Source organism: Colias eurytheme, chromosome 8, assembly GCF_061535395.1.
Source record: "Colias eurytheme isolate Ceu_HAF_F1 chromosome 8, ilColEury1 Martin Lab GWU primary, whole genome shotgun sequence".
In the NCBI taxonomy this organism is placed as follows: domain Eukaryota; kingdom Metazoa; phylum Arthropoda; class Insecta; order Lepidoptera; family Pieridae; genus Colias; species Colias eurytheme.
This window is the reverse complement of record NC_142987.1, coordinates 10984536-11009510: the sequence shown is the minus strand read 5'-3', so window position 1 is coordinate 11009510 and position 24975 is coordinate 10984536. Positions and strand designations below refer to the sequence as shown.

Below are 24975 nucleotides of genomic sequence, written 5' to 3'. Positions count from 1 at the left end.
CAATTACCCTTATACCAATAATTGCAAAGATTTATGAAAAAATTATGTATAGCAGGTTAAATCGATTTATAAGTAAATTTAATATCATTAAACAAGAACAGAATGGATTTCAACAAGGTAAATCGACCACACTCGCAACTCACACATTGACTAAAAATATAATTGACAACATTGATAGGCGTAATGAGGTATCTGTAGTCTTCTTTGATATGAGCTGTGCATTTGACTGTGTGGACCATGAACTTTTACTCAGCAAATGTTTTCTGTACGGAATAAGAGGTCCAGCGCACAAGTGGTTGACCTCATACTTGACAAACCGTATGCAATGTGTAGAGATATCGTATATAGACAACAATTCGTTAAAAAAGTCGGTAAGATCACAATACGTACATAATAAATACGGAGTGCCACAAGGCAGTATCCTCGGGCCTCTCCTGTTCTTATTGTACATAAATGATCTTCCTAACGTTACAGAACATAAATGTACTCTGTTCGCGGATGATGTATCCATCACCATACCTCGTAACAAATTGACCACCTACAAAGAAGACATTTATTTGACTATCAAAAATGTAACAGAATGGCTAAAATATAATAATTTAACTCCTAACATTACAAAGACAAAACTAATGCAATTCTGTAATTATCATAACATTAGACATAACCTTGACATAACTTATAATGGACAACGTATTGACGAAGTTACTGAAACGGTATTTTTAGGTATCACATTAGACAACCACTTAAATTGGAAAGCTCACACGGATTCTGTTTGTACCCGTGTAAATAAGTTTGTATTTGCCATCAGAAGAATTAAACAGATTATTGATGAGAGAGCGGCAATCATTGCATATCATGGTTATGTTTCATCGTTGCTTCGGTATGGTCTTATTTTATGGGGCAACTCTACAAACGTAAAAAAAGTTTTTATAGCTCAGAAAAGGTGTATCAGAGCAATATGTGGAGTAGGGCCCTTGGAAAGTTGTCGAGATTTATTTAAGCGACTCGGACTTTTAACACTTACTTCCTTATACATCTTGGAGGTTGGAATATTTGTGAAACAGCATCCCTATATATACATTAGAAGTTGTCAAAATAGTCAGTACCCAACCAGGGATCCTCACAGATTGCAACTTCCAATTTGTCGCACTGCTTTATGTAGCAAAAACAGTCATTTTATGAGCGCGAAGATATATAATAAAATCCCGATGGCATTTAAGGAATTGCCCATGCAATTGTTTAAACTTAAATTAAAAAAGTGGCTGCAATCTCATTGCTTTTATAATATAAATGAGTTCTTTGCTTGTAAACATTAAAGATAGGAAAGGTAGATAATAATAATATTTGTAATGTAAAATGTTAAAATTAATCTAAAAATATATTGTATTTTAGTTAGTTAAATACACATAAAATATTTGTATGCCAGTTGATGGCGAATTGTGCGGACTTTATTGTAATATATTGTAAACCTTGTAATTAACCACAATTCCTGCAAATAAATTATTTCATTTCATTTCAAAATTATTTCATTTCATTTCATTTCATTTCATTTCATTTCATTTCATTTCATTTCCATCGACCGTCTGTTCTTCTACACACATGGCCAGCCCACCGCCACTTCAACGTGCTTATTTTGCGAGCTATGTCGGTTACTTTGGTTCTTTGTCGAATAACCTCGTTGCGAATTTTATCAGACAAAGAAACTCCTAACATAGCTCGCTCCATAGCCCGCTGCGCAACGTTGAAGTTTATTTTAATAATAATGATAAAATAGGCGCCAGTATTAAATCAGTACACCATTTTGGGTATTTGCTATGACTGTATATGAAAATAATTTGGAAAATCCAAAAGTGCACGCCTCATAATTTTTTTTTAATAAATATTTATTAATTATTATTTTTGTTTATTTAATAACAATTAAACCACATCGAATCAGACCCTGAAAAATGAAAGGGTTCTATTCCTGAGCATACTCAAGCGTAAGAGAAAAAAAAAGACTCGATTAGTAAAGTATTTCGGTCGCTATCGTGTTAACAAGAAAAAGGATCCGCACATACAGACACACGGACGTCCAAGACAGAACTTTTTTAAACTGTTTTTTAAATAGTTTAAATAACAAAAATGACATCAAAAATATCATGAACGTTAAAAATAGTGTTTTTTCTTAATATGTGTGTGTATGTATTATCTTACAAGTGCAATGTATGATACATAAAGACATTTTAAGTTTGAAAAATCAGATGTTTTGCGCGAAGTGACAGTAGTACCCACCTCAACGCTTCGCTTATGAGGCGTGCAATATGTAATAAACTTATTAGTCATAACTCTATCGATAAGGCCTCTTCATAATTATCACTGATTCATGTGTGAATCATTGATTTTTCAGTCACATTATGTATATCGGAGTGACTTTGTACTGATAGTAAAATAAGAAGGTTACTTCTTGTCAAAATTCTTAATACCTATTGCATAGTTGTTGGAAAAAAGAAACAAAAGTTTTAAGTTAAAAGTTTTAACTAATAAATGTACATGCATGGCTTGCAACAGTCTGTTAGTGAATAGTCAGTAATTCGTGAAAGCATGCACTGAAAACTAAATAAATAAATATTTCAGGACAATTTTCACACACGGTACAATTTGATCCCATACTAAGCTTCGCTTGTGTTATGGAAACCAGATGGCTGATAAACATACATAACTATATAATTTTTAAATAAATGCTTATATAAATAATTAACACCCAGACACAGAGCAAACATCTATGTTCATCACACAAATATTTGCCCCGGGTGGGAATCGAACCCACGACCTCTGGCTTGGAAGGCAGGGCCACTACCAACCAAGCCAACCGGTCAGTCAAACTGGAGGAATTTCATTTTATTATCCAAAATATATGAAGGACATAATGTGTCTGAGTTAGGATAAGGCAATCTTGTATTTAAAAACACTCTTTAATTATCTTTAACTCATAAAATATTGTTATTAAATAACTATACAAATTTTGAAACAAATCTCTCCCTTTAAAGTGAGTCAATCCAGTCTAAAGGAGACGGTTATAACAAACAAACACTTAACTGTATATTTAGCTGAATATTAAGATAATAAAATCATGTTTATAAATATGACTAGATTTCCGCCCGCGGCTTCGCCCGCGTTTTCAAAGGAAAACCCGCATAGTTCCCGTTCCCGTGGGATTTCCGGGATAAAACCTATCCTATGTGTTAATCCAAGTTACCCTCTATATGTGTGCTAAATTTCATTGTAATCGATTCAGTAGTATTTGCGTGAAAGAGTAACAAACACACACACATCCTCACAAACTTTCGCATTTATAATATGTATTAGTAAGATTTTTATTCAATAGCGACATTAAACACAAACAAAAATGTGAGCTAAATATTTCTTTATTTTACTGGGAAATAGTCCAACTATAATAGAAAAGCGTAAAATGCCATTATCTATTTGCAATTAATGAAATTAGTTGAGTCTGTATTTAGCACATTGATAATATTAATTTTATGTATATTTTGTTATGGAGAGGGGCTTGAATTTCATTGGAACATTTTTGATAAAATAGTGCGAATAATTTCATTAAGATTTGAAATTTTATGTGAAATATAGATATTTGTAATTATTTGTTGTTTGCATTTTTATTAGGTACTAGCGGACCGCCCCGGCTTCGCCCGTGGTACATGTTTACGTTTTCACTACATAAGAACCATCCTCGTACTTCAAGGAATATAATAAAAAAATAATTATCGAAATCGGTTCAGCCGTTCTCGAGTTATGCGCTTACCAACACATTTTGCGATTCATTTTTATATATAAAAAGACTAGCGGTCCGCCTCGGCTTCGCCCGTGGTACATGTTTACGTTTTCTCTCCATAAGAACTATCCTCGTACTTCAAGGAATATTATAAAAAAAAGAATTATCGAAATCGGTCCACCCGTTCACGCGTGTAGCCGTGAATAAGGAAAACGGGTTTCATTTTTTAAGCAGCATTTTGTATCCATTCGACCTCAAGTCCCTCAAAGGAAATTTTCATCAAAATGTATTTTTCCTTTGTTCAGTTTTGTGGAGTTATATACAGTTCAATTATGTAGTAGTAAAAGTATTATTTGTATGTGTTTTGTGCTAATTGTTATGTGAAATATAAAATATTCAAAGTGAGGTTAAATCTTGTGTTTGGAAATGTACTAAGGTGCTATTATAGGTAAATTATGGCCGTGCAAAATTCTACTTAATAATATTATAAATGCGAAAGTTTGTGAGGATGGAGGTATGTGTATGTTTGTTACTTGTACACGCAAATACTACTAAACGGATAACAATGAAATATACACACATAGGTAATATCACTGGTAACATGGATTAACACATAGGATAGGTTTTATCCCGGAAATCCCACGGGAACGGGAACTATGTGGGATTGCTCCTTCCCCGGGTGCCGTCGGTATCCATGCAAGATTTCACAATAAAAAACGTCTTTTAAAAAAATTGCGTACCTATTTAAAAAAAACGTGATCAACTAAGTTTACGCTTTCCTTAAGTGCAGATTAAAGCTTAAAGAGAAATAAATAAATAATGCTTCTGTTCTATACTTACTATAGGACTTAAATACACATAATATGGGTATACCGACAAGTGGATACAGGACTTCATTATAATATTTATTTATTTTTACTCGATATGGGTAAATAGTATCTGATTTTGGCGCGAACTTTTATCTGTTGTTCTATTTTAATAGGACGAACAAAAAGAATTAACAGATAAAAAGATAAAATAAAGTTTGAATTGATATAAAAGGATTCAAAAGGACGATAAGTACAGTAGTAATATGTATAATAAGTGCATGAACAGTTATAAATTATAATATTATTTTATTTAAGGTGACTTTAACTATCTTTGATCAAACCGGTATTTAAAACTTTAGGAAGTTACATAATACAAAATATAGTTTAATTTCAATCGGTTAAACTTGTAAGTAACAAATTTACTATAAAATAGTCTATGTAAGTGTAAAATTTATGGGAATATATCTATACTAATTAAAAAAAAATCTATACTAATATTATAAAGAGTTTGTTTGTTTGTTTGAACGCGCTTATCTCAGGAACTACTGGTCCGATTTGAAAAATTATTTCTGTGTTAGATAGCCCATTCATCGAGGAAGGCTATATGCATACCATATCATCATGCTAAGACCAACAGGAGCGGAGCCACGCGGGTGAAACCGCAGATCGCAGCTAGTACCTATTCAATAATTTTGATGGTCAAAATACATATAAAATAATATTTACCACCGGTTTGGAAAGCAGTTTCTACAAAGAACAGAAAAGACGGCAAGAAACTCTGTACTTAATTTTAATATGTCGTCATAACAAATAACGATGCCAAAGAATCTTCATGTCAATAATCAATTCAAATATGGAACAAAGAATGTGCAATGAAACAAATGAATGTACGAAAAAAGTTCTAAGTAAAAATACTGCGTTAAACAATTATATTATACAAATTATACCTACCTATATATAATAAAAAACCTGTCAGAAATGAAAATTCTTTGGCAATATTCAAAGATATCAAAATCGTCACCTTACTCCATGACGTGACGATATTGCCATGACGCAATCTTGAAATTTTACTCTCTACGCGCCTAAAGAAGTTTCACTTCAAAAAAACGTTCCAAAATCGTTGATAATATGAACACACAATTTGTCTTACAAACTCATAGCCCTAACGGGAGTAAGGTAATCAAGCGCGGTTGTAAAAAACGTGATTCAATAATTATTATCTTGATTAACACGAAAAATCAAAAACAGTACAACTACTCATAGACAGATTTTTCTTGTTTAGTCTCTAATTTCGAATTGTAATAGCGAATGCGTGAGCTTTTCTTGCTTAAAATCGAAATAATTTATTAAAATAAGGCTAAATAATCTATTTCAATCGTTCCAATACATTTAATAGAATAAATAAAAGCCATAAATACCTTTGTGCTTCACAATACTATTATCACATCTGTAAACTAATATTATTCGATACCTAATTAATATTATATCTTTAATTCCTTAAAAATTTACATAAAAGTCGCGTAAATTCCAACGCAAAAAACATTATCATTTATCACGTAATAATTCCCGGTCTTTCAAAGTATTGTTATAATCCAGTGACGTTGCATGACTCAGTAAATAATTGTTCTTTTCCTTCTTTGATTGTTTATCCCAAGGTTTATCCTCTACAAATTCATAGATTCTCTGTGGTCGTGTGATTTGGTCGGGTTTTCGAACTTATTAATTAATATTAGCATAATAAATACAAAAAAATTTATAACAGTAACGTACATAAATAAGATAATCAAAACTTAATTAAACAAAAATAAAAATTAAATTATTAGAAGTGGTCAAAAATATGAATAAAAATTCCTGGTGAAATAAAAAAAGAAACAAATTCAGATTCCCGCGCTTTTATGTAGTGCTGGCGGTAAATAAAAAGAAAATTCGAAAATAGAAGTCGGTGTTCTAAAAAAAGTTATTACATTTACATTCGAATTATGGTAGTGTTATGTTTTCTATGCGATTTTTTGAATTAAATGTTTAGTTATTAAATCATAAATGTGTTGTGTTTATTTTATGCGAGCCGTATTATGATGGTGTTACAGCAGTTATATTGTTAAAAGCGTCGTCGTTGAATTACCTCTTGCAATTAACAGGTAAAGTGTGCTGTGTGATTTCTATTATTTCATATTCTGTGTTATTAACTTCGTATTTTGGTTGGTCTCTTGTTGTGTTCATCATGACATGACCTATTGAAATAAAGAACTAGCCGTGTAACGTGGCTTCGCGTACAATATCGAATATTTATTGTACGAACTCTAAAACCTTCGTGGTCACAACACTGAATTGATTCATACTGAAAACATGCTGTATTTGTCATAATTTAATTTGTGATATTAATTGCGTAATTTTGCGTATTTCTAATTATCAAGTTAGTAAATGAATGACTAGATTTCCGCTCGCGGCTTCGTCCGCGTTAGAAAAACCCAAATAGTTCCCGTTCCCGTGGGATTTCCAGGATAAAACCTATCCTATGTGTTAATCAAATTTACCCTCTATATGTGTGTTTAATTACATTAATAATCGGTAGAAATCGGTTCAGTAGTATTTGCGTGAAAGAGTAACAAACACACACAAACACATCCTCACAAACTTTCGCATTTATAATATTAGTGGGAAAGGAAGTAGGATATATTCGAAGTAGTATAGTTTCTCATATATTAGAATGGTTTTGTTTATCGTTTTAATATGCTGTATGATTACTATGAAGGATCAATAAAGAAGTATATTTCTCTTATCATTTATCATAGACTGTTTATAATGGAATGTAATTGTTTCTGATTATTATTTTAAGATTATTGAAAAACTTGAAAATAATGGTGTGTTTATAAAATTATTTAAATAATCATGTTTTTTTTAATTGGTGGAGTGTTCAATTAAATGTTTGATATCTTTTAAATTAAGTTCATTTATATATCTACTAGCTGCGCTCCGCGGTTTCACCCGCGTGGCTCTGTTCCTGTTGGTCTTAGCGTGATGATAAGTATATAACATAATATAGCCTTCCTCGATGAATGGGCTATCTAACACTGAAAGAATTTTTCAAATCGGACCAGTGTTCCTGAGATTAGCGCGTTCAAACAAACAAACAAACTCTCCAGCTTTATAATATTAGTACATATTAAGTACTATTATTAACAAGTTATATAATTGATAAAAATAGTGGTTACAATTCACAGTACAGTTCAAAATAATACCGATTTTATTATCAATAACCGATTTATCTAAGTTGATCCGTATCGATTCCAGATAAGATTGCCGGTGTTCAGTGTTACCAGTCTTTGGTGTTCAGTGAGGTTTGGACGTCGAAATGGCACCGTTGTTGGAGTTGCCCTATGATATACGTAATGTTACGCCCGAGGAGGATAAACTTATAAAGAAGTGCTTGATTGGTTCGTATTTTAATTTATTTTTTATTTAAGTTGTATAGAGAAAACTAGCGGCCCGCCCCGGCTTCGCCCGTGGTACATATGAAAAATAGATGTTGGCCGATTCCCAGACTTACCCGATATGCACAGAAAATTTCATGAGAATCGGTCCACCCGTTTCGGAGGAGTATGCAGACTAACATTGTGACACGAGAATTTTATATATAAGATTTTAAATATTAGAAAAATTGTGTGATTTGTTACACCTTATTTTTGGGGTTAAAACATGTTGTTTTATAAACCTTATTTGATTAGATGATGGTAATAATTTGTGACCGACCTTATGTTTTAGTTAGTAAAAGTGTAGTATGTTTAGTATTAATTTACGTAACTATTAGAATCCGAAATGTGTTATAAAAAATATCAATTTAATTCAGTATTTTTCTTAAATTGCTAATATTCATTAACTTGGTAATGCAATAGTTTTTTATAAGTTAATTACATATCTAGTTTGTGATATAATTCCGTGTTGTGTTATAGGAATCTAATATATATTATATATTATATATTATATTATATTATTATATATTATATATTATTATTATTATATATTATTATATATTATATATTATTATAAAGGCGAAAGTTTGTAAGGATGTATGGATGTATGGATGAATGGATGTATGGATGTATGGATGTTTGTTACTCTTTCACGTAAAAACTACTGAACCGATTACAATGAAATTTAGCACACATATAGAGGGTAACTTGGATTAACACATAGGATAGGTCTTATCCCGGAAATCCCACGGGAACGGGAACTATGCGGGTTTTCCTTTGCAAACGCGGGCGAAGCCGTGGGCGGAAATCTAGTAAGTAATATATTAAATTAATTATGAATAGGGATCTGAAACGAGTATTTCAAAGGAACAGGAAAAAAGACAATTTAAACTCGTAGGTATAACTATTAACCACAGATCAAAGATAGATCTCTATGCTATTAACTGACACAAATTTTCACGACATTTATTTATCTAAATCTATTGAAATTATTATGTATATTTGGTATAATAATATATTTATTATAATTATGACATCTATGTACTGATGTTAGCTACTATTAAGTATTCTGTGTTTTATGTAAGACATCCATACTAATATTATAAATGCGACTCTGTCTGTCTGTCTGTTACCTACTCAATCACGCCTAAACTACTGAACCAATTTGCATGAAATTTGGTATGGTGATATTTTGATACCCGAGAAAGGACATAGGATACCTTTTATTGCGAAATATGTACCACGGGCGAAGCCGGGGCGGACTACTAGTAAGAAATAAGACATAGTCTCTACAACTTTGGTCCAGTAACTTTTTGTCGAAGAACTATAAATAAAAAAGTTATAAGCGAAAATGTTCAGTAATTAGAGTAATTTATATTTTTCAATAAAACTTTTTTTATCATTTTACGAAGAAATGATATCAGACCATTTTTGTAGATTATTTTTCGAGGAACAACCTTTATATACAACATTTTTTCATTACGTCCATAGCTAATGTTTTACAGTTCTCTGAAGTTGGTACTATTTTTCAGTATTCTAAACTATACATATATTGGCTATTGGCTCTTTTCTTCTCCTCTGTTACAACACAGACCCTCGCTAAAAGAAAGGAAAGGTTTTAGCGCAAGTATATCTATATATATATATATATACATATAATAAATCTGTAGAAGGGTCAATTCTGTACATTGAAAATATTGAAAAAATAAATAGCAGGGTGTGTTACTGGATCGATACCAAACCCAAATATGTGATTAAAATTTTTTTTGTCTGTCTGTCTGTCTGTCTGTCTGTCTGTATGTGAAGGCATCACGTAAAAACTAACGGTTCGATTTCGATGAAACTTGGTATAATTGTACCTTATTATCCTGGGCATAAAATAGGATACTTTTTATCCCAAAAAAATACGTAGAAAAAAAATAAATCTTAATTTTTCCGCGCGGACGGAGTCGCGGGCGGAAGCTAGTATGTAATATTACTATAGACTGTTGTGTGTACAATTAAATTCAAGTTTTGTTTAATACTCTCTCTACTTATCTATCAACTCAATACATAAGCTTTTTTATAAGTATTTTTAATATCTTATTGTTTACAAGAATCGAAGAGCTGTACAAACTCCTCCCTAAATTTAATGTTTATTTAGAAGCATGTCAAAGGAAGTAAAGCTGAATTAAATGTTTGATCTCGCTTGAGTTTTGCGCTCAATAATATATTAAAGAAAACAGTACACACGTGATAAGTGAGGCTTAAATAAATAGCCCTCATTCTTATTCCCTTTACGTCATATCTTAATGTTCCTGAATGAAATGTATCTAAATTATCTTTGAATTTTGGTTCAATTTATTAAATGTCGAATTGCCTAAAATTTGTCTTCATAAATTTGTAACATGATATAAACGGTATTAATGGTTTTAAAGATAGGATAATGAAATGTAAGATCATGTGTGTATAGACGCGCAGGATTAGTACTTAGTGAAGTCCCATGTCCCCAAGTGGGGTAAGGGGCAGATGCGTTATGCATACATCTGTTTCACTGATCGAGTTTATTTAGGAACAAGTAGGTGATCAGCCTTCTGTGTCCTGCCAGACCGAGACATTTTTTTTTCTTCGTCTCCACCGGGAATCGAACCCAGCCCTCCTATGCAAGTGGCTTTCTGTTAGCGTAGCGTTCAATAGAATAGACTATTCAATAGAATGTATGAGATTGACTCATATTACCTGACCTAAATTCAATAAATAATAAATATATCAATCATAATATAGCCCTAATTCCGTTTTTAAAATCGAAGCTTTTAACTAGCCTTTTTATCCTTGATTTACCCTTCTTGATTGCTTGTAAAATAACTGAAAATTTTTGTAACATAAAAAAGACGTGTGGCACTCGGGGACTGCCGCGGTAAAGCTATTGCATGCTATGCCTTCAAGCCACACCTCCGAGCCCGTCGGAGTGGGGAGCGTGAGGTTTTTTCGTTACGGAATTTCTCGTTTTGATCCCCGCGCTCAAGGCCCGCGATAGAAACTATGCAATATTACCCCATACCCTACTATGGGACATGCTCTCTTTACTTCACTATAGTATGAACTATGAACATACACAAGTACAATTGTTTTAAAGCTATTTTTACTGTGACGGCTAGATATCGATTAGATAGCTGATAAACGGCTATGTCACCTCATTCCGTAATCCAAAGATTAAATTCCATTATGTTCTCGTTCGCTGTTGAACTTTAAATTCCATTTTGATAATTGATAAGTGTAGGCTTAATGAACGGCTGTTTAACAATATTTTTATTAGTAAGTACTAGTTTTAAAAAGCAAATTTTACAATTAATCAATACTGAAGCTCAGCTCACATAATAATATAATACATTAGCTTTTTACACTCACTGCTATTACACTCACACATTCTCATACACGCACTTTCACACACACACACACACACACACACACACACACACACACACTCACACTCACACTCACAATCACATCCTACTTACCAGGTTTTACTTAGGTTTGTTTTAGTTTATTATGAATTCGAAGACATTTAAAACATTTCCTTTCTTTATAAATACTTATTGGGCTTGATCAATGCTTACTTTACCTACATGAAATTAAAATATTTTCTCTTATCATTTGTAAAATACTTATACCAGTCTTTGTTCACATACGTATATTATTTTTACTACCTATTGGTGTACCTTTTAATTGGCGAATGGCGTAGCTTAGTATTTATTCATCTCAATAATTGTATCACTAGGTACCTTATCATAAATAAATAAATAAATAAATATAATAAATAAGTAGATAGTACTTACGTAATTAAGGGGAGGCTCCCTAAATTTTATGTGAATTTGCATTAATATTCTGAAACAGTCACACATACAGTCAAAATGTAACTATAGTATATGATTTATTGGGTCTTTTTCTTTCCATGTACAAGACAGTTACGTAATTGTAACATTTTCGCTCGATTCATTTTTTATTTAAAAATTTATGCCTTTTTTAAGGATTATTACATTTTTTTTAAAGATTTACTTAGACTTTATGTCTAAAATAAATATTAACAGTAAGAAAATATAGTTTACTCTCCAATCCCAAGATATTTTTTCTCTATATCAATTATTACTTTAGTTATAAACGGAATAAGAGAATTGAGACTTACGAGATTTAGTATAATAATATATAGTAATTAATAATATCAAATATTTTTTTATTATTCTGTCAGATCTAGTCATTATTACCTACAGACTTTTTGAAAATATCTTTACCTTTGAAAATATCCTTACCTTCCAAAAATGAGTACTTAATTAGGTAATATTTAACAGTTACTTGCATAGGTACAATATATTCTGATATTTTTTATTTTTAAAAATTCTTGTATAAAATTGAATAGGCAACCAACCAGTCGAATTAAAAGTGGACATAAAAAAAAGATTAGGATGAGTTAAACTTTTTATGATAAACAGTAGACATTTAATAGATAAGCAGACAGACAGTAAAAAATTATCATGCAAATATTCACTATTTCTCAGAATTGAACGTCTTTTTACACGAACTTATGTTCAATATAACAAAAATAATCATCGCATTATAATATAAATCTATACTAATATAATATGTATTATAAAACTGAAGAATTTATTTATTTGTTTGTTTGAACGCGCTAATCTCAGAAACTACTGGTCTGATTTGAAGAATTCTTACGGTGTTAGGTAGCCTATTTAACGAGGAAGCTATAGGCTATATATCATCATTCATCACGCAGACCAACAGGAGCGAAGCAATGCGGGAGAAACCGCGATGCATAGCTTGTAAATAATAAAAATGCCTACTATTTATATTGTAGGGCAGAATTGACAAACCTGTGTATCAGATACATAGATACATAGAATATTTAATAATGTATTCATTTTTTGTATGATAGTACTATACTGGCAATGTCCTGTCACCTGTGTGGAAGGCGTCGGTCGCCTCTAGCACAGGTTTATACCTAGTTGAGGCGATCGTCGAGTTTAAATTTAGGTCAATGTATATATTGTACTAAATAAACGATTTTTATTTTTATTTATTATTTTTATTATAGATGCATAACCTAGTAGGACCTAAATAAATAAATCTGTGTCTGTATTCTTATAATCACTACATAGTCTAAAACAAAGTAGCTGTCGCTGTCTGTCCGTCTCTATGTATGCTCAAAATTAATAACTACATAGCGGAATTTGATGTGTTTCTTTTTAACAGGTTTTTTGGTCGAGTGATTCTCGAGTATGGTTTTAGTACATACATAATATATAGTTTATATCTAGACAGAGCGGGCGAAGTCGCTGGCGGAAAGCTAGTTATACCAGTATTATCCATTTATATACATAATGGATAATGTTGGTACATATAATATTATTTATGTATAAGTAAGGATTATTCCTGCATCGCCTGGGTTGACAAAAAATGTGACATGTTTAACATAGGTAACCTACACGTTAATTGATAATTCGATACGTATCGTTTTTGAGGTGAATCGTAACAATCGTTAAATATGATGTAATACGATCATACCTTACAAAAGGACTTTAATCTTATAAAAAAAAGAAAATAGAAAAATCTTATCTTAGAAAAAAGAATCTTATCGGTAGGTATGTGCTTCTCGCTATTTGTGCGTCACTTTTTGAGATATGTCTGTGTTGATATGAAACTTATTTCAGATATTCTACTATAAGATTTATAGATCAAGCGTACCAAAAATTTATTTTTCTTTAAATTAAAAGTATTTCAGTTAAAATAGGATTATTATTATTACTAGGTTTTGTATTTATTTCAATTACTTGTTCGAAGCCACTCGTCAAATATTTTATTTCGCAACAAGAAGAAGCCTAACATCCCCCAAGGTTTAATTATCTTTACTTCGGAATTTATCTTAAACTAGCTTCCGCCCACGACTTTGTACGTGCATCCCCGTTTTTCCCCGTGCCCGCAAGAATTTCGGGAAATCCTTTCTTAGCGGATGCCTACGTCCTAACATCTACCTGCATGCCAAATTTCAACCCGATACGTCCAGTGGTTTGGGCAGTGCGTTGATAGATCACTATATCAGTCACCTTTGAGTTTTATGTATATATATATATATATATATTATATATAGATTCTTGAGGGGTTAAAAATTACAAATAGACATGACACTTTCTATACTTTCAAAATGCTAGTAGGTACATTTGAGCTGAAATTCCTACTTAATATTATTATGAATGCGAAAGTAACTCTGTCTATCTGTATCTTCTTCACTCCTAAACCACCGAATCGATTTTGATGACGCGAGTTCGAATCAATAGATATTTGGGATTTGGGAATTTCGCACGCACACACCACATAATATGATTGATTTCGATGTGAGTCATCAAAAAAAAAATAGTATTTGGTTTATCACACGTGATAAAGTTCAAAAGTAACCGATATAACTTGTTCCTTTCCACGGTCGTAGAAAAGTGTTTTCCATCTATACTAATATTATAAAGCTGAAGAGTTTGTTTGTTTGAACGCGCTAATCTCAGGAACTACTGGTGCAATTTGAAAAATTCTTTCGGTGTTAGATAGCCCATTTATCGAGGAAGGCTATAGGCTATGATTATCGCTTTCAAGAAATATTTTAATACTTATATCGAATAACAAAATAAACATTTAAACCACCTTCTAGTACATTACTAGCTTTTCGCCGGCAGCTTCGCCCGCGTTGTCAAAGGAAAACGTAAAACCGTCCTATGTCTCCTATGTGTTAATGCAAGGTGTCCTCTATGTGTAAGTACCTATGCCTAATTTTATGAAAATCAGTTCAGCAGTTTTTGCGTGAAGGAGTAACAAAAAAACATAAAAACTTTCGCATTTATAATATTAGTAGGATATCGTTCGATATCAATTTTACTGATTATTATAAGTCCTGCGATAAAATATTAAGAAACACGGAAGTCCTCTTTGTTTCTTAGAAAATAAATGTCTCTTCGCAAAAATCCCCTGTAGCCATAAGCCATATGAAAACGCCTATTACATAAAATTATCACGAGTTTCAATATCAGTAGATAGCAGAGAGATATGAAGATATTCGAATCAGGATGGATCTTGAGCTAAATTGCAGAAACAATATAATATGTTACTGTGCCGATACTAAATTTGTCGTAGGTATTTATATTGATATCGACTCAAGTTCAAACTCAATTGGGTACTTACTCGAGAGTAAACTTATTTAAAGAATCGTTATTTTTTATTATCATATTATTTACTACTAGCTGTGCCCTGCGGTTTTGCCTGCATTGCTCCGCTCCAGTTGGTCTTAACGTGATGATGTTTATATAATTAATTAAAAGCCTTCCTCGGTTAAAAATCGACTATGAGAAAAGTTACCTTCTCTGATGAAAGTGTTCTGTTGATTTACGACAGCCAATCCTTGCTGTACTTTGCGCTCAAATTTCAAATGCTCACAAAGTTCCTGGATTTGCTCCTCAGAATATGAATTGCCGTAGAATTTGGCGATACGTTTTAGACAACCAGCGAGGTCCTGAAAGGTTATGATATATCTACTAATAACTTGCTTAATGAATTGGGAAAATCTTTGAATAAAATAAAATATACAAACTATCTAACATCGAAAGAATTTTTCAATACTGACCAAAACATAGTTCCTGAGATTAGCGCGTTCAAACAAACAAACTCTTCAGCTTTATAATATAAGTATAGATTATTGTCTAAACTTCAAAGTCTTTCTTCAGAAACGACTTCCATGGTTACATCAGAACCGTAAAGTTTGATTCCTAACAAGAAAAGTTAGGTATACTATAGGTAGTAAATGTTCATAGATGTTTCTTATTAGTTACTAGCGGTCCGCCCCGGCTTCACCCGTGGTACATATTTCGCAATAAAAAGTAGCCTATGTCCTTTCTCGGGTATCAAAATATCTTCATACCAAATTTCATGCAAATTGGTTCAGTAGTTAAGGCGTGATTGAGTAACAGACAGACAGACAGAGTCTACTTTCGCATTTATAATATTAGTATGGATTATCTATGAAGCAATCTTTGTCAGTAAATACATAAAATACGAATTAAAACACACGTACTGACTATCTTCGAACATAATGCCTAAAATTGTAACTTGCCGATAATAATTTTGGTAATCAGGTAATCCACTAATAAATAGCATTTAATAAATTAAGATAAAATATAAGAACGTTTGCACTCGGTTCTTTGAGATCTTTATATCGATTATTGGGTATAGTCTTGTCTTACGTAGTATTTACGTCACTGATTAGGTTTATTAGAATTATAACGTGATATTTATTTTTAATGATGCATCATGTTCCGTGTTGTTGTTGAATTCGTTAGGGCGAAGTCAAAAGGGGTTTTTGCCTGTATGTTTGCGCAAAATGCTTTATTCTTTTCTTCAATGGTTCTCACCATAAAAGGATCCCGCTAGTACACAACATTTGTGTAAATGTAGTACACAAGTTTATTTTATTTAAACTAGATGTAAATTAATAGCGTAATCAAAAGGACAGATTTTATTTATGTTTGTTACAAATTCGGTCTGCTCGACTGATTATCTATATAATAACCCAATTATGGATAGTAACAGTTATTTTTTATTTGCCTAAGAGAAGCTGGGACAAACGGCTAGTGTAGAATAGGTAATTTACAAAAGATATCAGAATATATTTTGATTTATATGTAAACTAGATTTCCGCCCGCGGCTTCGCCCGCGTTTTCAAAGGAAAACCCGCATAGTTCCCGTTCCCGTAGGATTTCCGGGATAAAACCTATCCTATGTGTTAATCCAAGTTACCCTCTATATGTGTGCTAAATTTCATTGTAATCGGTTCAGTAGTTTTTACGTGAAAGAGTAACAAACATCCATACATCCATACATCCTTACAAACTTTCGCCTTTATAATAGTATTAAGATAATATTCAGAGGCGTAGAGTTCATGGAATCGTATTTTCAGCCAGATACGGAATTAATTGAAATATGGCTTTAGATAATGTGATTAATTATTATTTCTCTGACGTGCGTACATCAATACAAGATCTTCAAATCAAAAGAAGTTCAATTTCTTATTATTTACTTATAGATTTATACTTATCCAGTAAGATTTGTACATACTTTTACTTCCAAAAAAATGAGATAAACTGATAAAATCAATTACGGATATGTATTTATGATTTTGTAAAAACCCAATATTTATAACTGAAATATTAGAATCTAAACTATCAATAAAAATGATCTACGTAGTTTTCATAATGAATAACGAATACCATATCAATACAAATAAACTATTTATTAACGAATTTTCAACGCTATTATACATAATATAAATAAAACCGGCCAAGTGCGAGTCGGGCTCGCGCACAAAGGGTTCCGTAGCAGCAAATATAATAAATTACAGTTAAATCAACCTATCTCAAAAACTATAAGAGATACTTTGATCAAACCAAAAATCGTTGAAAGAGTTAATTAGCATGCATCACCTCTATTTTTTTTAGAATTTTATACCCCGTAGTTATAAAAATAGAGGGGGGGGGACATACTTTTTACGACTTTGAGAGCTGATATCTCAAAAACCGTTCACTTTAAGAAAAATGTTTTTTAGAAAACTTTATATCATTTTAAAAGACCTTTCCATTGATACCCCACACGGGTATGTACATCGAAAAAAAAAATTTCATCCCTCAGTTACATGTATGGGGGGCCCCACCCCCAATTCTTTTTTTTACTATTTAGTGTCATATTTTTGTAGCGGTTCATACAACACATATTCCCATCAAATTTCATCACTGTAGTACTTATAGTTTCCGAGTAAATCGGCTGTGACAGACGGACAGACGGACAGACGGACAGACGGACATGACGAAACTATAAGGGTTCCGTTTTTGCCATTTTGGCTACGGAACCCTAAAAAACAAGCCTCAAAAATAAACAAAATATAAAACATCATAAATGATATAACATAACATATCGATAATAATTATTGGATTTTCTATATAACATCTGATAAGTTATCAATGATTTATAATTATAAAAACATGCGTTTTCATGCCTTCGTAATAAGAACAATTGAGTTCGTGAGCACTTCAATTACCTGGATATTAGTCATTGCATGAATGTTCTGAATTATCAGTTAATAGGAAGTTAATTGTAAATTTGGACCTTATGCGAACTTTCTAATCTAAGGAATGTTGGAAAACCCAATACATAAGTAATTTTATATACCTACACATCTGTGCAAAATGTATTTGGCGAATGTAGTGGTATAGAATATTGCTACGGAATTGATAGATCTCGTTTGATCAAACTTTGGTATCTGTTTGTTATAATATAGAGATATCATGAGTTTAGTTAAAATAATAGTTGAATAAGAAATATTAAATTGACTGCATGTTTTACATTTATTTACAAAATCTCTCGAAGAAGAGTGTACAGAAAACGCTCTAGAAACTTATGAAGTTACCAGTATTTAACCCGGGATATTTTTTTATTTTTCTTTTATTGATTATAATTTGATTACTAATTTATATAATACTTTCATTACAGGATACACAAAACCCTTCGTAAAATGCGGCAAAGCAGGCTACGTATTACCCGGCTCTTTCAAGAAGCAAGCAGAAGCGATTTACAATGTGCAAGTTAGGCCTGATGATATTTGGGTCATTACGTATCCTAGATCAGGTAATATTTAGTCATCTTCTTCAATAATACGTCATTTTCTTCAATAAAATGTTATAGTTTATATTAAATGGGAACCTTTTCAAATAAATTGTACTGCGGAAGGAAAACCAGATTCAAACCTTACCTTCGGAGAAAGGGAAATAGTGCAGAGATATCCTTATTACCTTTTTATCCGTTTGCCTTTTTATTTCTCAAATCTGATTCCAGAAATCTTTAATTAGAATAAATAAAACGTAAACCAATCGAAACACAAGGCAACAGAGTAAACGTAGAATATTGTAGTCTGCTTGAATTTAACGGACAAATATAGTGATTCTGATGTTTGTCAGTTTTATCAAGAACTAGCTTCCGCCCACGACTTTGTACGTGCATCCCCGTTTTTCCCCGTTCCCGCAAGAATTTCGGGAAATCCTTTCTTAGCGGATGCCTACGTCCTAACATCCTGCCAAAACCTGCATGCCAAATTTTAGCCCGATACGTCCAGTGGTTTGGGCTGTGCGTTGATAGATCACTATATCAGTCACCTTTGAGTTTTATATATATAGATTATGGAAAAATTAACATAAGCCCTTGAACAATGAATAATACAATATTAAGGGTGGTTTCATCCCTTGCTGATAGTATCCTTGATACCCTTTTTGACTTTGGTGAATATTAATAATATTTAATCCATTATTTTGACTAATAATCCAAAGTGAACGTATCCATTAGTTATTGCCATTTTAAACACACTTTTGCTTGCCGATTGTCCATTCCCATCGTCAAATTATAGGTTTATCTTACAACCGACAAATTGGAAAATACATCGGCATATCAATAGTTGATCAGTTGCCTGGCTAAACTTTATCTTCTTCATAGGAAACCTAATCCTTACCCAGATAATTGACGATGATGATTCTCTATACTTTTTCAGTATGAAATTTCCTCGTGCCTTAAAACAGGAGGCAGTGTTGAAAAATGACAGCGATATAGGTGGTCTAGCGTCATCACTTTTCCATACTGAAAGTAATTACATGACATGGTAGTCCCTGAAGTATTGAAATTACATTTTCCTTGTACCACCTATCACTATGAGCGTACACTATTTTGTTGGTATTCGATAAGATATCTACTCTGCATTATCACCTATATTGTTACTACAGTTTTGATGTCACGGTTCGCTATCAGCTTGTTATGGAAATATTCCATACGTGTTTTGCTGAAAGCTTTTGTAGTAGTCGGGTTTTTTCAGCACTGATTTTATCAGACATCTGTTAAATTAGCGTATCAACATAAAAAAAGCGTGTGTGCTGAGCACACGTGTCCGAAGTGAAACTTCTTTGGCAGGATTCAAAGATATCAAAATCGCCTCCTTAGTCCATGACGTGACGGTATTGCCATGACGCAACCTTGAAATTTTAGTCTCAACGCGCCTGAAGAAGCTTCAGTTCTAAAATCGTTAGGATTAAATTATTTTAATTATATGATAAGTATTACTGGGATAGTAGTAGTAGTAGTAGAAGGAAGATAATAAAAAAAAAATTGGTTGTCTGTAAAGTCGGTTTACTGACGATAGTTGAACGTGACATCGTCCGATTGTGCTTCTTTGTCGCTCGTTCCGCGCTCTCGCTTGCACTTCAAGCCTTACATGGAACGCCTCAGAGCGAGGCAACGCCGCATGAGTCATGTTTTTTCGTGCGTGCAGCCGGCTCTATCGAATTATAAGACGTTGTCCCGTCAAAAATATGTAGTAAACCCAGTCACGATGACTAGGTTTTGTTTATGTATCAACGCAATGAGTCAGTTGTGTTCAATTATTAATCACAGGTTTATTTACTTAACCAAAGTTTATTCCAGGATTGTATGTAATGTTATGTACCTACATGTAATATAGGGAAGAAATATAAATAACTAGCTTTCCGCCCGCGGCTTCGCCCGCGTTTTCAGAGAAAACCCCCCATAGTTCCCTTTCCCGTGAGATTTCCGGGATAAAATCTACCCTATCTCTCAAGTTGGATCGAACTGAACATGGTGTGCGAATTTTATTATAATAGGTAAAGTGGTTTAGGAGTCCATTAAGGACAAACATTGTGACACGAGATTTATATATATTAAGAAGATATACATATATAATGTATATAATATACTATATACGGCAGTCTATAATATATATAATATATAATATGTATATATCCGACTGAAGAACTAAGACGAAAATATCTTATATTCCAGGAACAACATGGACACAAGAAATGGTTTGGTTACTGGAAAACGATCTCGACTTCGAATCAGCGAAAAGAACGCCTTTGTACGAGAGATTTCCTATGTTGGAGTAAGTTATATTTTAGAATAGAATAACCGTTTGTTCAAACACATTTTTTTTTAATTTTTATTGCCAAATGATCCTCCATTATATTTCTTGCTTGATCCTTTTATGGACCCTTTGCATCCATACTCGATTAAAATGCTTAATTTTTATAATCATTTAGCTTTAAATAAGTTAGAAATATTAACAGCTCTTAAATGTGCAAAGGTGTCTATTAACTTCACGTAAAGAATTTAAATGAACCAAATTTCAAATTCATTAGTAAAATTGTTTTTGTAGGAATTAAAAACAGCATTACTGATTCACACCTATTGTCAACAGATTGACGACCCAAATCCCAGAAGTGGCGTTTGAGTTAATAAAAATAAACTTCATGAACCTAGCGCACTTTCAAGGGTTGAACCAAGCAGTCAAATGTCCAAGTTGGAAATCTCTAGAAGAAGCCCCATCCCCACGTTTAATTAAAACCCATTTACCCCTTTCACTTCTACCCCCAAATTTGTTAAAAACAGCCAAAGTGATATATGTAGCTAGAGATCCAAGGGACTGTATGGTCTCAGTGTATTATTTATACAAAATGGTGTCTAAGAGTTTGATGAGAGGAACCTTTTCGCAGTTCTGGGAGGCGTTTAGACGGGATTTGTGTGAGTTGCTGTGTTACAGTTTTATAATATTTATATGATTTTGCTAGTTTAATGTTGATTTTAAAATCTAGTAACCCTATTTTTGATGAAATTGTACCAATTAAATTTAGCCGTTGCTTATAGTATTTATTTTTATTTTTTAAATCATTATTATTTCTTTTATTTCATCTTTTCATGACGAATCTCCGGTATGTTTATTATATTCGAATATCTATATTTTTATATAATATCTATTTTGTGTAATATTTATAATTCTATCCACAGTACCATGGATGCCAATTATATCTCACGCGAACGAGGCGTGGGAACAAAGGAACCATCCAAACTTACACTTTATGTTCTATGAAGATATGTTACAGGTATGTTTATAATTTCAACATCAACATCTACAAAATTATTATCATCATAATCAATAACCTCACCATTACTATCAACATGACGTTGAAAATCATTACCATCATCAGGTATCAATAAGAGATAATCGGTCAAAAAAAAATCCAAAAATTAACCATCTCGTTGATAGATTAATTACAAATTATTTGAAACAATGTCTTAAAACTGCTAAGCCTTAATTCTATTTTATCAGATATTACTTGATGAAGAGTCTTCCAAATAGTAAATACATATGAGAACTTTTAGTTGTACTTAATATTGTATCTCATATAATTTGAACTGGTTGTACTTTCCCTTATATTTTATTTATATTGAAATTTCTTTTCAAGGATCTACCAAAAATGATACGCGGTGTGAGCACGTTCCTCAATCGCGAGTATACAGGCGAACAGATAAAGAAACTCGCGGAACATTTGACGTTTAGTAACTTGAAGAAGAATAAGAATGTAAATAACACAACTGGTGATAGCGAAGTGCAGTTTATCCGGAAAGGTGAGTTTTTGTAATTTTTTTTCTGATAAAAAATTAGTGATTACTAATGGCTACTTGAAGTGACTTTTACTTCTTTTCTTTTCTTTTAAAATATTTTTGACGTGACAACGTCTTATACTTCGATAAAGCCGGCTGCACGCACGAAAAAACATGACTCATGCGGCGTTACCTCGCTCTGAGGCGTTCCGTAAGGCTTGAAGTGCAAGCGAGAGCACGGAACGAGCGACAAAGAAGCACAATCGGCCGTTGTCACGTTCAACTATCGTCAGTAAACCGACTTTACAGACAACCAATTTTTTTTTTCATAATTTAATCCCCAATTCCTATGTGTTCAAACCATTCAGACATCATTCTTAAAACCATTCCAAATAATTCAATTGTACGACTTTTTGGCCTTTTCATAACAGTCATGCTATTTTTATAATATAACATAGGCTTAAATTTTAAACGACAGAGAGCTTTTCTGTAGGACCTTGTAAAAATTAACCATTTATCCAAGGGGTTTTCTTACAACTTTTACACCATTGTACAACCCTGAAAGAAAAATGAGGTGCTTTATCATTTTAATGTTAAAGCTCCTGAACGATTTGATGATTTTGATGATAATCAAAATGTATGAAGATGATTTTTGACTTCATATGTTGGACATAGAAACAGCCATCAGCATTTAGATAGACAGACGAAAAAATACTATACTTAATTTATATATTTTTTCGCCCATCCGGGATCAGGATAAACATTCATCGTGTATTATTTTGGTCTTTTGACATTTCAAGCCTTGCGTAAATATTTTTTTTTTGCCTGTAACATTTCTGGTCACAACTACATTTTAGTTCTCGTTATTTAAGGATAGATTTCAGTGGCTTCAGTTATACCTATCTATAACTTAGAAAACCTTAAATAAAATGTATCCTTGTTATCTAAATATATCAAACAATATCCTATTTTAACAGCAATATAAAGCATCTTTGAGCATAAATTTGGAGCACAATTTTTCACCCGCCATGACAGCGCTCTCACTATTTCTAATTTCACTTGCCTTTCGTGTCGACACGTATTCCGTATTCTTTGAATATAAATATTCATGTCTGCTGTTTTGAAAAATTTATGGCGAAATTGTGAATTTTGCTTTGGAAATTTCAAATGTCTTACTTGAGTTCTGGGTAGTTGGGAGTCAGGTTAATCAAAGAGGCTGCGTAAATTCATGTCATGCTTATTTTTGGTAGATTTTTGGTATTATGTTTAGCTTTTGTTTGTTGAAAATTTTATATGAAAATAATGTTTCGAAATAGGGTTTTCATAATTCACACAAAAAAAATTGGTATGTTCTCTATTTTTAATTTAGTACAGCTTTTTTATCCGCTTACCCCTAGTGAAACCGCGGGCTAAAGCTTCAATATAATAATTGAAGTGAAACTTCTTTATCGGGGTTGGAAAAAAATTGAGTGTAACATTTTTTCGTTACGCGTGACATTTTTCCGTAACGCGCCATCTTTTTCTTATCCCTACCACGCGTGATTCGACGTATTCCTGTAAAGTTGCATATAGTAAATTATTTTTTTTAAAATAAGGCCATAAAGAAGTTTCACTTCTTACGTGTGTACAATAGTACACGCACACATTTTTTTATAATTTTTTTATTAAATTTTTCTGTTCCTGAAACAGATAAAAATCCTATCCAATAAATAATTTGAATATGATAATTATTTGAATAATTTGTTTTATTTTATTATCAGGAGAAGCTGGTGGCTGGCGAACACATTTCGACGCGAAAATGGAATTACAAGCAGAAGTATATCTAAACGACAGGTTAAGAGGTCTTACACTTAGGTACCCCACTTTCGATACAGACGAAGAGTGGTCTAGGCTGTAAGTTATACTTAAGTTATTAAGTAAGTAGCTTAGTAATGTATTATTAGATTAAGTAGGATTAGTAATTTATTATAGACGAAACGTAGTTTTGTAGAATGCTATTGTAGTAACAAATTATACTGTGTACAACTTTAGGCGTTAATAAATCACCTCAAACCAACGTTAAAGTATTACCTTATAATAATATTCTGAAAACTATTCAAACGGTGTTAATAATTGCATTAACTAGAAACAATTTTCTAAAATAAAAATAAAACCTTCACCTTTTTTAACCTTTGGTTTAAAAATAAAATAATAATATGTGAACTGTCTAAGCATTTATAACTCTGCATTTTTTATGTAACTGTCTGTGTATGCGTTGGCATGTATATATTCGCGCTGTGATTGTGTGACATTGTGTAAGAATATTTAGACAGGACCTATTAAAGTTAAATAAAAATACATGATTTCATGTTTTGCATTTTCAATAGCATATATTGTAATGTATTTATTTTAGTTAAGTAGAAAATAATGTACATTGTAA

The 24975-nt window shown here is 32.2% G+C and overlaps 1 protein-coding gene across 1 annotated transcript; it reads left to right on the top strand.

Moving 5' to 3' along the window:
- Positions 1 to 7926: 7926 nt before the first annotated feature.
- LOC149906777 (sulfotransferase 1E1-like) lies at positions 7927 to 24549 on the top strand. Its single transcript, XM_090104555.1, has 7 exons — positions 7927 to 8009; positions 18612 to 18746; positions 20958 to 21057; positions 21373 to 21695; positions 21960 to 22054; positions 22418 to 22580; positions 24317 to 24549. Exons 1-7 carry the CDS (start codon positions 7928 to 7930, stop codon positions 24451 to 24453), a joined length of 1035 nt encoding a protein of 344 aa, XP_089960681.1. The 5' UTR covers position 7927; the 3' UTR covers positions 24454 to 24549.
- Positions 24550 to 24975: the final 426 nt, after the last annotated feature.